At 46.3% G+C, this 14,184-nt stretch overlaps 2 protein-coding genes across 6 annotated transcripts in view; one reads left to right on the forward strand and one right to left on the reverse strand.

The window, feature by feature from the left end:
- Nucleotides 1–2,243, forward strand: part of gipc3 (GIPC PDZ domain containing family, member 3) — a 6,182-nt gene extending 3,939 nt beyond the window's left edge. The window contains exons 4-6 of the mRNA XM_076991650.1: nucleotides 1,192–1,301; nucleotides 1,462–1,543; nucleotides 2,092–2,243. Coding sequence (XP_076847765.1) covers nucleotides 1,192–1,301; nucleotides 1,462–1,543; nucleotides 2,092–2,243 — 344 coding nt within the window. The remainder of the gene's footprint in view (nucleotides 1–1,191; nucleotides 1,302–1,461; nucleotides 1,544–2,091) is intronic.
- Nucleotides 1,929–14,184, reverse strand: tbxa2r (thromboxane A2 receptor). 5 transcript variants are annotated; one of them, XM_076991648.1, is made up of 5 exons: nucleotides 13,118–13,731; nucleotides 9,356–10,250; nucleotides 7,668–7,801; nucleotides 4,688–4,841; nucleotides 1,929–4,402 (listed from the first exon to the last, which is right to left on the reverse strand). In XM_076991648.1, the coding sequence occupies exons 2-4, from the start codon at nucleotides 10,178–10,180 to the stop codon at nucleotides 4,709–4,711; spliced, it is 1,092 nt and encodes a 363-aa protein (XP_076847763.1). In that variant the 5' UTR covers nucleotides 10,181–10,250; nucleotides 13,118–13,731; the 3' UTR covers nucleotides 1,929–4,402; nucleotides 4,688–4,708. The 5 variants fall into 5 exon arrangements, with proteins under 5 accessions (XP_076847763.1, XP_076847764.1, XP_076847761.1 ...); XM_076991649.1 differs by lacking the exon at nucleotides 7,668–7,801; XM_076991646.1 differs by lacking the exon at nucleotides 7,668–7,801 and adding an exon at nucleotides 13,754–14,184 and having other exon boundaries at nucleotides 4,051–4,841; nucleotides 13,118–13,227.

A 14,184-nucleotide genomic window follows, 5' to 3' on the forward strand; every position in this document is an offset into this window, starting at 1 on the left:
TCGATAATAATGGTAATGGAGTGTCCAGTCCCAATTTCCGAGGTAGAAAGCAATCATTTTACCCAGCTGGACGAGTTCCTCTAGCGCAGAATCATTGTGTCATGGTCGGGGGAGTCTCGGGGAGAATGAACGTTAATATTCATGCTCGGAAACTCGCCACGCTCTCTCTCTCTGACAGAAAATTATTGTTGTTAATAATTGAAAGGCCTTTGATTATCATTACAGCGTTAGCTAATTGGATGTTTGAAAGTGATGGATTACCTCTCATGAGCAAAAACGCGAGTAATTACACTAGCAGGAGACCAGAGCACCAGAGTCTGGCGGGAAATGGCGCCCATGTCGTCCACTCGACTGGGCTTGATTCAGCCTGTTGTATCTCACTGACTGGATAAGGTTTCCACTCCCGCTGTTACCGACACTGACACAGATTTTGTGGTTCTCTCTTCGATGTGAATATTATACGTGCATGAAATCAAGGGGAATTAAGTCTACAGGAGTGGCTGGCGAGTTCTTCTCAAACACGAGATTCTGTGATGGCATCACCCTGACAGAAAATGTAGTAACTGTTTGTTAACTGCCCTGGCAGCCCGAACCCATTTAGGGCCCGAGGCAAATGTTTACTTACACAAAATGGGGCAGGACAGCAGGACCGGCCGTGTGATTTTAGTACACAGTGTGCCTTGTGCTGGTGCGGCCCACTGGAAGGTATTGGGTCCTGTGTAATTGCCTGTGCAGGGAACAGCTATTGGTAAAATGTCAACGTGTCCTTTGAGTGCCAAACTGAGCCCATTTGTTAAAAAACAGCGAATGTTTGTGTGTGGAGATTAAGGTAGATGGGTTAAGTGTAGGGAAAGGGATGATTTAATTAAACCTGCTTCCGAACTCTTGACCCTCAGAGGAAGATGGTTATGCAAACGATGTGTTGACTCTGGCCTGATGTCCTAGCATAAAGACACGGAGAGAATAAAGCATGCTTGCTAAATGCTGTAAATGGAAATGCTACACAAACAGGAAGTCTGTAGATTTGTTGGGTGTAGTTACAGGGTGGGCTCTGATATCCAAGTTGAATCTCAATTTGCTGAATTCATCTCAATTCCTGTGTTTGGAGCTTGCAGACTGAACTCACACAGGTCAATAAACAGCTCAGCGCATTATGTCCTGGCCTCTGTCTGTTTGTGTGTGTTCACTAAGACATGATCGGCCAACGGACGCGTGCACCCAAGTCCAGCGAGGGCAAGATGGTCAGTGGAAAGGAGACGCTACGTCTGCGCTCAAAAGGAACAGCCACCGTCCAAGAAGTGGTGAGTTCGGGGGCCCGAAGGGTTCAACGACCACGCGACAAGCGGACCATCACGGTGGTCTGACAGCGAGCCCAGTCCCTTACAGCCTTATTCAGCCAAACGCATCCTGTGTCACTGCTCTCTCTTGCATATCCCTCATCCCAACTTCTCACCCTGTCAGCCCAGCGAGTTCGAGGACAAGGCCACGAAGAAGGTCGACGATCTTCTGGAGAGCTACATGGGCATACGAGATCCAGAACTCGGTGAGATGCAGTTTGGGCTGTCCAGCTCCATAAAAGGCCTCGAGGAGCCTGGGAGTCAGTCAAAGGGGGACCTTTCAACCTTTCAAGAGTTCCCATGAATTCATTGCCTGTTTCACACACTTAGTCTGAGCAATAGGCCAGTCTGACCAAAATGCCAGACACACACAGCAATATCTGATGACTTGATCCAGTTCCTTCCATTGAGGCTATAAGTTGTTTCCCATTATCCGTGTTTATAAGTTACGTCCGATTTCTCTGGAAACTTTGTGTACTTTACTACAATTTTTAATCGTTTGTTAAGTAGTACACAAACGTTACAGCGGTGTGAGAGTGAATCTGGCCTCTCAAGCTTAGCAATGGGTTCAAATGTAGCACAGTACCACTGTTATTCCACAGTGTCCTCTACAAGTGTGCAGGGACCTTTTTTATTCTACAAAATGATAAAAATCTGGCACTTAAATTGGCAACACTAGCAATACTGTGACCCAGTTTAGTTGTGCATTCAGATTCATTCCTCTCCAAACCATCATGTTTTGTGTGTCCCGCAGCGATCACCATAGTGGAGGCAGGCAAGGACAAGACCAACCCTGACGACTTTGCTGAGGCTCTGGACTCAGTGCTGGGAGACTTCGCCTTCCCTGATGTCTTCCTGTTTGATGTTTGGGGAGCCCTGGGGGACATAAAAAGCGGCAGGATTTAGGAGCAACAGTGCGCCATTTGCTGGATGTTCTGTTTCTCTGTTCCTTCACCTCATCTTTTCCAGATTATCGATCATTTCTCTCAGAAGTATTCATGTCTAAAAATGCAATGAGGAAGCTCTGATCCATCAGATTCCTCTTCTCTTCTTTAGTGAGTTTAGGATGCATAGTGCTGTATCAGAAATCAAAAGAACCTTACAGAAGTCACTTCCACTTTACATAATGTTTTTTTCTTCTTTTTTCTTCTAAAACAATTTAGTGTGACTTATGAAGACCAGACCTCTGGAAGGGATAATTCTTCTCATCAAAGCCAGAGGAATTTAGCAGTTTTCCAATATATAAACACAGCTCTACATTTAAAAGCCAGGAATGCATGACAACACAAATCAGCTATCAAAGCTATCAAAGGGTTGTTTACAATTCTGCAGTTTAAACAATGTCAGAAGATATAATAAATTAACCAATAAGATGACAGTCATTATCATCAACAATAATGCATCAACAACTGGTGAACTTCCAGAACTTCATATACACACTAAAAATTCAGCACTCTTCATGGCTTTTTCAGAAATGGCTGCATTCCTAGACATAAAAGGTTGACGTGATAGCAGTGGCTATTACTGACAGAATTCCAGCTGGACACAAAGCCCTCTCAATCATGACATGAAGCAGTAAATACATTTTACAGAGAAATGTACTTTGCAATCCGATCCGAAATGCAGCTGATTAATGTTTCCCTTGGGATGGTTTTGGCTCACAGAGGAAAAATGTAAACAGTGCTGGTTAACTATCCATTTCCATAGCATGCATTCCAGCCTCTGAATCTATTTCAGTATTCAGTGGGAAAAAGTAACTTCATATTCATCAGGCTCATGTCAGTACTGTTTGTAGATCTGGCTGCGAAAGAAGCTCGTTTGGCCTCAGAGTTCGTACCTTGTGATTTGCTTAGAAATGAAGGTCTTCATTTCATGTGTAGATACTGGATGTGTTGAAACTGAATTTTATTATCTCTTCATACTAATTGTTTGTGTATATAGGAATTATAACACAAACTGATGCAGGAGTGGTACTGTACTACGTCTGGATTAAGGACCATTTAGCATTTAGCATGTAGATTATACCTAATCTTGGATGTAGATTAAACCTAACCTTGGACTTAATCTTGGACTGAACGACAAATTGTGGAATCGCTGTTAGCGTGGTGTCTGTAGATGAGAGATCACCTCACAAGGCCTTGTCCTGTTTTTGGTGAACCAATTCTAGAAAAGTGGCAGAGCAACAATTTTGTGTGAGTTTGTCTCATCTGCTGCATTTTTAATTGTATGTTTATTCGTTTGTTGTTGTTACTGTCTTTAAGTGAAGACCATGTACAGCATCTTGGACACGTTTCTCAGTTTTAAAAACATAATAATAATAAAAATTATTGTCTTGGACCAAGAGGTTCTAGATCTCTCCCTCCTCTTGTCTAAATGTCTAACATCCCAAACACGAATCGCATAATGGTAACCAAAGAAACGCTTGTTGTGTGGTAAGTAGATTTGGGCTCGATTCATAAAGAAACAGCGAGGTTCTTCCCTGGTCTGCTGGAGTCTCGGGCACAACATGTGCATGATGATAGCGATCTGGGCAATCATTCCTTCCTTTAGCGTCTCTCTCAAAGCTTCCTGCAGGCACCGGAGCCATTAGGGTGCGCGTAATGTCCCGGAACGTTCCAGAAGCGTCCAAACAGCTTTACATAAGAGGCCCAGCACAATGGTTTCATGCTTCAACACTGTGAACTTTAGATGTATTTATACGTGGGGATAAATATGTAACAAATGACAAAACATTTTATTCAGACTGTGTTTACGACCGACACCAAACGATGTAATTCAACACACATGATTTATGGTAAATGGTTTGGATGCATATTTATAAAAGTTTATGAGGTTTATAAAACTTAGCGTAGCACAACGTAGGAGTCTGAGAGCAGCATGTTTGGGGGAGGCAGGATGTCTCCGGTGGGCGTAAAAACCCAGGTCACCCCCACAGAGAGCACGCCCACGTTTGCACGGCACTGTAGTAGGCAGAAACGCCGGTCTCAGCCCACACGTCTTGGTCGCGGGCCGTTAGAATCCTCCTCCTCACCCCAGCGATGGATCCTCTCTCAGCTTACAGGGGCCTGATGGAAGCAAGGTTGTTAGATGACGGCCGGAAGCTTTACGTACGCACATCACCTCTGAAGTTCATGGGCCTCCTATCGGCTTAAAGGGCAGAGATGGAAAAGACTGAAGTGTGAAAATGCGGCTGGTGGAGGCTTAGGGAGGAGGTGGGGTAACTATCCTGCAGCTTCACCCATGGAGCTCCACATCACCCTGTCTGCTAGCGCCCGCTAGGGAGGCCCTCGTGAGCTTGCGAGAGGAGGCAAATGAGGAGGAGAAGCTGGTGAAGGAGCCTCGAGACCTGCCTATTCCAGGATAGAGGCGCTTCAGTACGGAACGACGGAAGAGGATGTAGACCCAGGGATCCAGGATCTGATTCCACGTGGCAAAGCGTATCCAGAGCAACAGCTGCAGGATGTGGAGGTCCATCTTAAAAAGCACTGTCGTCGCAATGAATCCCTGGATGGAGAGAAAGAGTGAGCATGAGATAGGTGGAAAGGAAGAAAGAGAGAGAGAAGGAGGGAGAGTAAGATAGAGAAAGAGGGAGAGTGAGATAGAGAGATGAGACAGTGAGAGACAGACAGAAGGAGACAGAGTGAGATAGAGAGATGAGACAGTGAGAGACAGAGAGAGAGACAGAAGGAGACAGAGTGAGATAGAGAGATCAGACAGTGAGAGACAGAGATAGAGAGATGAGACAGTGAGAGACAGAGAGAGAGACAGAAGGAGACAGAGTGAGATAGAGAGATGAGACAGTGAGAGACAGAGAGAGACAGAGTGATGAGACAGTGAGAGAGACAGAAGGAGACAGAGTGAGATAGAGAGAGAGAGCATGATAGTCAAATGGAACCTAGTCTAGGTGTAAATCTGGCAACATGCGGATACACATGCAGACATGCAGACACTCCACACACACACACTCACCCACTCACACACTCACCCACACACACACACTCACCCACACTCACACACACTCACCCACACCCACACACTCACACACACCCACACACTCACACACTCACACACACTCACACACTCACACACACTCACACACACTCACACACTCACACACACTCACACACACCCACACACTCACACACACTCACACACTCACACACTCACACACACTCACACACTCACACACACACTCACCCACTCACACACTCACCCACACACACACATTTACATTTACATTTATGGCATTTGGCAGACGCCCTTATCCAGAGCGACTTACATTTTTATCTCATTTTTTTTATACAAGTGAGCAATTGAGGGTTAGGGCCTTGCCCAGGGGCACCTCAGTCATGGCCTCAGGCCTGAGGATCGAACCTGCGACCCTCCGGTCACAAGACCAGTTCCCTAACCGCTAGGCCATGACTGCCCACACCCACACACTCACCCACACACACACTCACCCACACACACACTCACCCACTCACCCACACACACACTCACCCACACACACACACACACACACACACACACACACACACACACACACACACACACACACACACACTCACCCACTCACACACTCACCCACTCACACACTCACCCACACACTCACCCACACACACACTCACCCACTCACCCACTCACCCACACACACACTCACCCACACCCACACCCACACACTCACCCACACACACACACACACACACACACACACACACACACACACACACACACTCACCCACTCACACACTCACCCACACACACACTCACCCACTCACACACTCACACACTCACACACTCACACACTCACCCACACACACACTCACCCACTCACACACTCACCCACTCACCCACTCACACACTCACCCACTCACACACTCACCCACACACACACTCACCCACACACACACTCACCCACACCCACACCCACACTCACCCACTCACACACTCACCCACTCACACACTCACCCACACACACACTTACCCACACCCACACCCACACACTCACCCACACACACACACACACACACACACACTCACCCACACCCACTCACCCACACTCACCCACACCCACACACTCACCCGCACACTCTCACACTCACCCACACCCACACACTCACCCACACCCACACACCCTCACACTCACCCACACCCACACACTCACCCACACCCACACACTCTCACACTCACCCACTCACACACTCACCCACACACTCACCCACACCCACACACTCTCACACTCACCCTCACCCACACACTCACCCACACCCACACACTCTCACACTCACCCACACCCACACACTCACCCACACCCACACACTCTCACACTCACACACTCACCCACTCACACACTCACCCACTCACACACTCACCCACACTCACACACTCACCCACTCACACACTCACCCACACACACTCACCCACACACACTCACCCACACACACTCACCCACTCACCCACTCACACACTCACCCACTCACACACTCACCCACTCACCCACTCACACACTCACCCACACACACACTCACACACTCACACATTTAGGGGCAGCTTGTGCTTGTTATCATTTCCACACTGCCAAAAATCTTCCTTTCCCTATAAACTGTTCTTTTCACTGTTATGCAATTCCTGACCATCAACAACTGTTACCCCAGCAGGAGAGAACAAATTCTACTTCATATGATATCGACTGTATGAACTGTAAGAATATTGATAGGCTGAAGTGTAAATCTCTGCTGGACCTCCTTAAATGGCAAAGACACAAAAAATGATGAACAACATGAAGTAATTCAAGAAATATTGGACTGCTGACTCCAGACGCAGCTCCAGTCAGACAATCAGACGTTCTTGGACGTTCTTGGATGTCTGTAGGACTTTTAAAAAGTTCTCCTATGTTCATCGGTCATCACTACTGCAAAACAATGAGTCACATTTACCACACAGCATATTTTCTGAAAAACTCATGTGCACACACACACACACACACACACACACACACACACACACACACACAAACTGCATTGATTAACAGCACATGCTGAACAGAGGAACAAAAGCATGATGGGTTGCATGGAAGATGATAGCAGCGCAACCAAACAAACAAACAAACAAACAAAACTTGCTGAAAATAGCAAAGAGCCAGATAACATGACAGGATGCACAACAGCCTGGTGTTAGGGCACTATGGAGCACTACAAGCTCCCGCTCACTGTGCCACCCCCCAGCAGCAGGGCCGTCTGGATCTGTGCACGTGCTTCACGTTAGCGCCAATATAAGCCAGGGATTAACGGAGGTGGGTTATGAATTGGGATTAGAGGGCACGCTACTCGCCTCAATCTACACGCGTGAGAGATGATGTAAATCCACGGGTCGCAAATCTGATTGACGGAGGCCATTCGTATGTAGAACAGAACGCAAACTGGGTCGACAGTGTTGGCGGACACAACGGTCTTCGTAATGTACATCTGTCCAGGAGAAACAGCGTTAGTCAAAGCCAGGACGCTCTGTGCTGATCTCAGGTCAGTGCTGGGAGGAGAACGCTGTTGCGAGGTCTGCAGTGCAACCAACAGCAAAAGCGCCGAGGTCACCAGCACAGTCCTTCCTGTCCTGCGCTTTACCCTGAGAGTGTTGCACAGGACGCTCATCTACAACCTTGATCTACTTCACTTTGGGAGGGTTTCCTGCTCTGTTGCGTAGTTTGTTTTGATCAGAAGCTAGGAGTGCTAGGAGTGGTTTTTTCTGCATTTAGACCAGGACCTCCTTCCTGAGGAGATTAGTGCACTTATGAGAAAAAAGGCAACTGATCTCAGGTCAGATTCCCTCATGCATTTGTCAAATATGGGCTTCTTGTGTTCCTGACACCACAGCGTATTTAGCTCCATGTCTACACAGCTGCTGCTCTGTCCCTGACTGGATGTGCAGAGAGCAGGTCCATCCCCAGGGGGCGGGACTGAGAGCAGGTCCATCCCCAGGGGGCGGGACTGAGAGCAGGTCCATCCCCAGGGGGCGGGACTGAGAGCAGGTCCATCCCCAGGGGGCGGGACTTCCTCTTCCCTCTCCTGCCGGCGACGCCCCTTCCACCTCCTCCTTATCAACAGCCAACAGTCACGCGACTCACATGACGGAACTCGGCACGTTTCCTGTTCCAGAAATGCAGCAGTTACGGACAAACTCTGGACCACGGAGAGCCTGTCGCAGTTTTCTTGATTCGTGTTTGCACTGTGTACAGTCGAATGATTTAGGGCAGCATACAGTGCTGTCAAAGAACCTGACACAAATTATGAGAGATTGTTATTCCACAGAAACAGGCATAGGTTGTAATTCTGGGTTGTAGCCTTTCAAAAATGACATTTAAAACATGTAGAGAGCAGACATTATATTAAGAATATGCTTTACATAAACACTGTGTATGCACAGCAATGCTCTCTAAGATTTTCAAGGGACAGTGTTTCTCAAGCACTAACACAGACCGCGGAGGGCCTTCACTTCAGAGCAACACAACTGAGAGCACGTCTCCAGTAGAAGACTTAAAAGTGCACTGGAGTAGTGTGGGCACAACTTAATCCTGCTGGGGTCGTTCCCTTCAAGAGGACCTCCTCTCCCAAACGTAGAGGCGCATTCCCTCGATTTGCATTTCGCTTCAGGACAAAATGCGAATGCACTCGAGACATAAGGGTCTGGGAAGTTTAGGCAAAACAGTCAAACTGTTCCTTTGATGGCAGACACTGCTCTACTGCACAGGCCCAGTGGGAACCTGTGGAAGATATTTCTGCTCGACGTGTTATTTGCCTTCAAATCCTCAGAAATTCATCAGAGACCATTTGTGTCCCTACACGCAAAGCTTTAGTACAGCATAATTCTTCTATCTCAGAAGTCCAACACATCACAAAGACGCATATTTAAGTAAAGGGCAGAATATTACACAACATACAGAGAACTATCAATTAATTACAACAACTTAGAATATATGTGGGCCACAGTGGGTTCAACAAATCGACGGTCTTGTCAGATGTACTCACCAATAGCGGACACCAGCAGATGGTGGCAATGACCATGATTAAGATCAACTGCACCATCATCTCCACCTCGTAGTCTCTTTTGCGTTGTGCCGAGTCCTGCCTGCAGTACACCCTCAACAGGGTGATCACGCTCGTCGTGTTCAGTATGAAGGACGTGGCCAGCGACAGCAGGCCCACCAGCGAGAACACCAGGCAGAAGACCACGTCCACAGGCTCCTCACTGATGTTCAGGAAACACCAGGATCCAGGATTCTGGATGTGGTAGCCGCCCAGGCCCAGCAGGGGGAGCAGGCTGATGCACCCGGCCGTCATGACCACGCCTGCCAACATGTAGCACACCCGGCTGCGGGACATGGTGGAGGAGTGGGCGAAGGGGCAGTTGATGCCCACGCAGCGCTCCACAGCCATGCTGGCACCCAGGAGCAGGGGGCACAGGCTGAAGAAGACCATGGACATGCCCATGAAGTTGCACAAGTGGCAGTCGGGGTCCAGGTCCGTCCACCGGAGGCCACTGGAGCGGAAGAAGACCACCACGGAACCGGTGACCAGCAGGCCCATGAAGTCGGTCACCACCAGCGCTCCCAGGAAGAGCAGGAAGGAGGAGCGTGAGTGGCTGCGGGTTCGGCGAAAGGCGTTGACCAGCACGACGAAGGCGAACAGGTTGGAGCTGAGGCCCAGCACGGTGAATATGGCGGAGAAGTAGCGGGAGGCGATCGCGTGGGTGTTGGTGAACGTGGACGACTCGTTACCGGAGAAACAGACGCCAACGGCAACGGAGGCGTTGCCCGCTCCTCCATTGATGGAGAGAAGCGGAGAAGCCGTCATGGTGACCGATGGTGATCGCTTCCTGTAGGTTCTCTTGGGCAGCCGGTTCTCCTGCAGGTCTTCACCAGGTCTGTCAGACCAATCAGAGCGTTCCGTGATCAGTCACATGGTTCAACATGACATGCTTGGTTCTAGATATGCAAAATGTTCATGTTAATAGTAAAGTGGGCGAAGGAACTTTCACAAACGTTTAGTATTTGATTAGTGCTCAAGACTAGACTTGTGCAGAACCTCTGAACTAAAGACCTTCACTAGTTGCTTTTGAAGGTGCCGGGTCTATTTTCATACTGGTGCCAGTATTTGAATTTTTTTCGCTTATGAGAAAAATGTATTTTCATGGCTTTTTTTGTGTATCCCTGAACAAGTGAGAATTTTCTTTCCTCTCTTTATAGAAAAGTATTTAAAATATTTAATCTTTTTGTGAAAGCAACACAGACTCTGAGTATATTTCATCAGAAATATACATCACGTTTCATCAGAAGGGCAAGCAGCTTGGACTATCAGTTTCTCTCTGAGGTTAGAAATAGGTCTGGTCATCTCCTGTTAGCCTAATAGCTCAGGGATGTTCGCTCGTTCTGATTTCAAAGTGAGCTCAGAAACAGGTACACTGTGTTCTGAAAGCCCTCTGAAGTCAACACTGTCAATGCACCATTCGGTGATGTATAGTTCATTCATTGCAACAAGTCCTCTTTCTCTGTCTGCAATGTCATCCTAATTTATAAAATGAAATAATTTCATTATTCATTTTATTTTTAAAAAGGTTTGGACATTTCCTAGTAAATTAATGCAGTAAAATGAGAGCTTGGCACTTTTGTGTTAAAAACCAGAAGTAGCCAAAAATGAGAAATAAACTTTATAGTCCAGTAGTTATCCCTGACTTTTGTTTGTGCAGAAATGTTGGTTTATGAATGCATATCACCAATGGAGTGTTTGCATTCAACTCCCTTTATAACTTGTAACTATATAACTAATTTAAGCAGAAAGACTTTCTGAAGCACCAAGCATGAAGGCCTTTAAATTAACTTAAATGTTTCTTTTGACATCTTTTGGATTATTTTATATTAGTATATGTGGGCAAACTTTAATGAAGTTCTCTTGATTTTCTCTATTACCCCAATATAAAGCCTGCAAGCTTTCTGTAGAACAGGGGTACTCAACTGGCGGACCGCGGTCCGGATCCGGACCCGAACGCAGTCCTGTCCGGACCCAATCTCATTCCTGATTAACTGGATACGGACCAAAACAAAACCGTAGCATTTATTTCAGGGCTATTGAAAAAACACTCCGTCACGAGTGTTCCGTTTGCCACCCCCGCGCAACAACTTACGTTCGCCACCCCGCTCAACAACAAGCCTGCCTGGTTGACGCTTCGCGAAAATGACGTAATCGCTGTGGCTCCGCGTGTGCGCGAGTGTCTCGCGCGCTGTCGGTTCGAGAGGTCGTGCATCTCTCGAATTTTGTAACTTTGCGCCGCGCTTCAGCGCAATGAACAAAGTCACGTTTTCAGGGTTCATACACCTTTATAAGGTGGAATTAAAGCACTTGTACATCACTTTCAAGGTCCATTTCAATATTTCCCAGCATGTTAAACATAATTAAGTTAAATATTTATACATATACTCGAAATAATTCGCTTTTTATCACATTATTTAATGGTTGTTTATTTAAAAAACGCCCAATCTTCACGTCTTCACGTTCTCTCATGTTTCGTCCTGGAATTACAAGAGGCTCGTATTTGTTAACCTAATACAAGAGAACTATTCAGTCAGACAGCTATTTGTTGTGAAACCAAGTAGTTACAATTTCAAGCATTTTAAAGTACTTTAACCTAAATTCCAGCACTTTTCAAACCTGAAACATATAGCAACATTAAAATTGGTCAGGTAAATGTTCATTCCCCTGTTTTGAGGGGTGTTTCTACCACATATCGTTTCGGACAAAACGCCTATCGTTTCGGAGAACACTGCAGTGACGCTCGCGAAAGTATAAACGCCTCCACCGTTCGCGCACCGTACCCCCCCCCCCCCCCCCCCCCCGCTCAACAACTTACGTTCGCCACCCCCGCCGCACCGGACCTCAGGGCACAGGTATCTGCCAAAATTGGACCGCGGACAAATTTAGTTGAGTACGCCTGCTGTAGAACCTTTAATATATTTATAAATACATTTAAATACAGTAATCAAATATATTTAAGCTATTTGTGTGATTTAAATGTAACCTCTAGAGAGTCCGTTATGTATATGTTGATTTTTCTGTCAAACCAGCACTAGGGTACTTGTGCTCGTACAGGAAACACAGATCACAGAGAACACACAGACGATTCTTTTCCTAATATCACCATGCCTGCTAAAACACCAGTTAGCCGACTATACACTTACAATTATACACATTTCATTTCCCATGAGAAAGCCAGAATAATTTGAATGAGCAGTAAAAATGGATGTGCAGGTTATGAAGTCAGAACATCATTTTTTCCAGTACGACAGCTTGAAAATGCACTACGACAGAAGCAGCACATAAAGTACATCTAATTAAATCATAGTTGTCTACAACCTTTACAAACATCCCTGTGGAAATAAACACTTTGTTTATAGGTATTGCAACACTGATACATCTGCTTAAAGTTTATATAGTATGCTGTAGTTTATAGAACATATTATAGCATAGCACACACATCATGTGCTATAGTATAAAGAATATATTAATTTCTACTGAGGATATTAACAGTAGGCCTACAGTCCCTTAAGGGGGAGACTTCTCGTAGAAAAATAAAAAATACCAACAATCTTGATACTTTCTTTAAGTACAAATGAAGTATGAAGTGCCCATTTAGTTCGCACACAAAAATAAGTCACTTTACATTCATTTCTTCCAGACTAAAGACATTTGACATTTTTCAGTACAAATCTAGAAGTTGAAGAAGACAAGGACACGTACCGTTGAGAGTGTGGGCGCGCGCTGCTTCCAGGAGGACATTCTCTAGCGCGAGCCTCGTCCTCGCGCTTCAGCGCTCCTCACTGCAGGACCTCGCGAGTCTAAAGTTCGTCCTGCTGACACGGCGGTCTGTCACACATCACGGGACTAAACCCCGAACATGACCACGCTGTTCCTCCCCCCCTACCAAGACCACTTGTCTAAACGTCCCGGATGGGAGTCATCCCACCATAATAAGAATTGTGGCCGGAGTCTCACTTACATCACTTCTGAAATATCTCAATTCAAGAATTTCTTCGTCGAAATTGATTAAAATATATTTTAAACTCTAGGACCAAATCAAGCTTTATTTCAAATTAGGACTTTATTTTTAGGTCGGGAAGTTGCGCCTGATACCCTATGTTTATTACGCATTTTAATTAATGTACAAAACCACTATACTGGAGTTTGTGAATAGACATGTGTGAGGAAATAATGATCTGAATCCGGACGACATCTGAAAGCCAAATGAATACACGGAATTACTAGGACTACTGTGGCTCAATCTGACACACATCACACACTGAACACTCATTTGCAGAATAGTCTTCTGCACTTTAGTTTTTTTGTTTTATAGTTTTTTGTTTTCCACAGACTTACCAGCGCAAAAACACAATGGCCAATGTGAGTTTATAGAGGTAATCTGGCCTGATTCAGCAGCTGCTCTTCACGGTAGTGCCGTCCACCCTGTTAGGACCTTCCGCGTCTCCAGCAGGATGGTCTCCTCGTTTCTTCAGTGGGTTGCAGATGTGGAGAAGTCACCAGTGTAACGGGGCTCTGCGGGTCCAGGGTCTGTTAACTGCACGAATAAACCGTATCGCCACTCTCATCTTAACCATATATAGGTCTAACCACTAAGGCATGATGTTCAACATCTTCAAAGAGATTTCACTTCTGGAACAAATCAACGGGGCGCGTTCAAGCCGAATGTCTTTAAACTACAAAGCCCAGCAGGAAGCGTTCTGGATCGCTCCTTTAGACAGGTGTCACCCTCTATCTTGGGGCTTCTGTAACGAAACATCCGATTTATT

This window comes from Brachyhypopomus gauderio, unplaced genomic scaffold, assembly GCF_052324685.1.
Source record: "Brachyhypopomus gauderio isolate BG-103 unplaced genomic scaffold, BGAUD_0.2 sc84, whole genome shotgun sequence".
In the NCBI taxonomy this organism is placed as follows: Eukaryota; Metazoa; Chordata; class Actinopteri; order Gymnotiformes; family Hypopomidae; genus Brachyhypopomus; species Brachyhypopomus gauderio.

Excerpts from the sequence above, each read along its gene's own strand:
- tbxa2r (XM_076991646.1), bottom strand. The coding sequence starts at position 10,180 with ATGACGGCTTCTCCGCTTCTCTCCATCAATGGAGGAGCGGGCAACGCC. Across the intron at positions 4,842-9,355 it reads TCTGCTGGTGTCCGCTATTG|GGATTCATTGCGACGACAGT; the intron begins GTGAGTACATCT and ends CTCTCCATCCAG.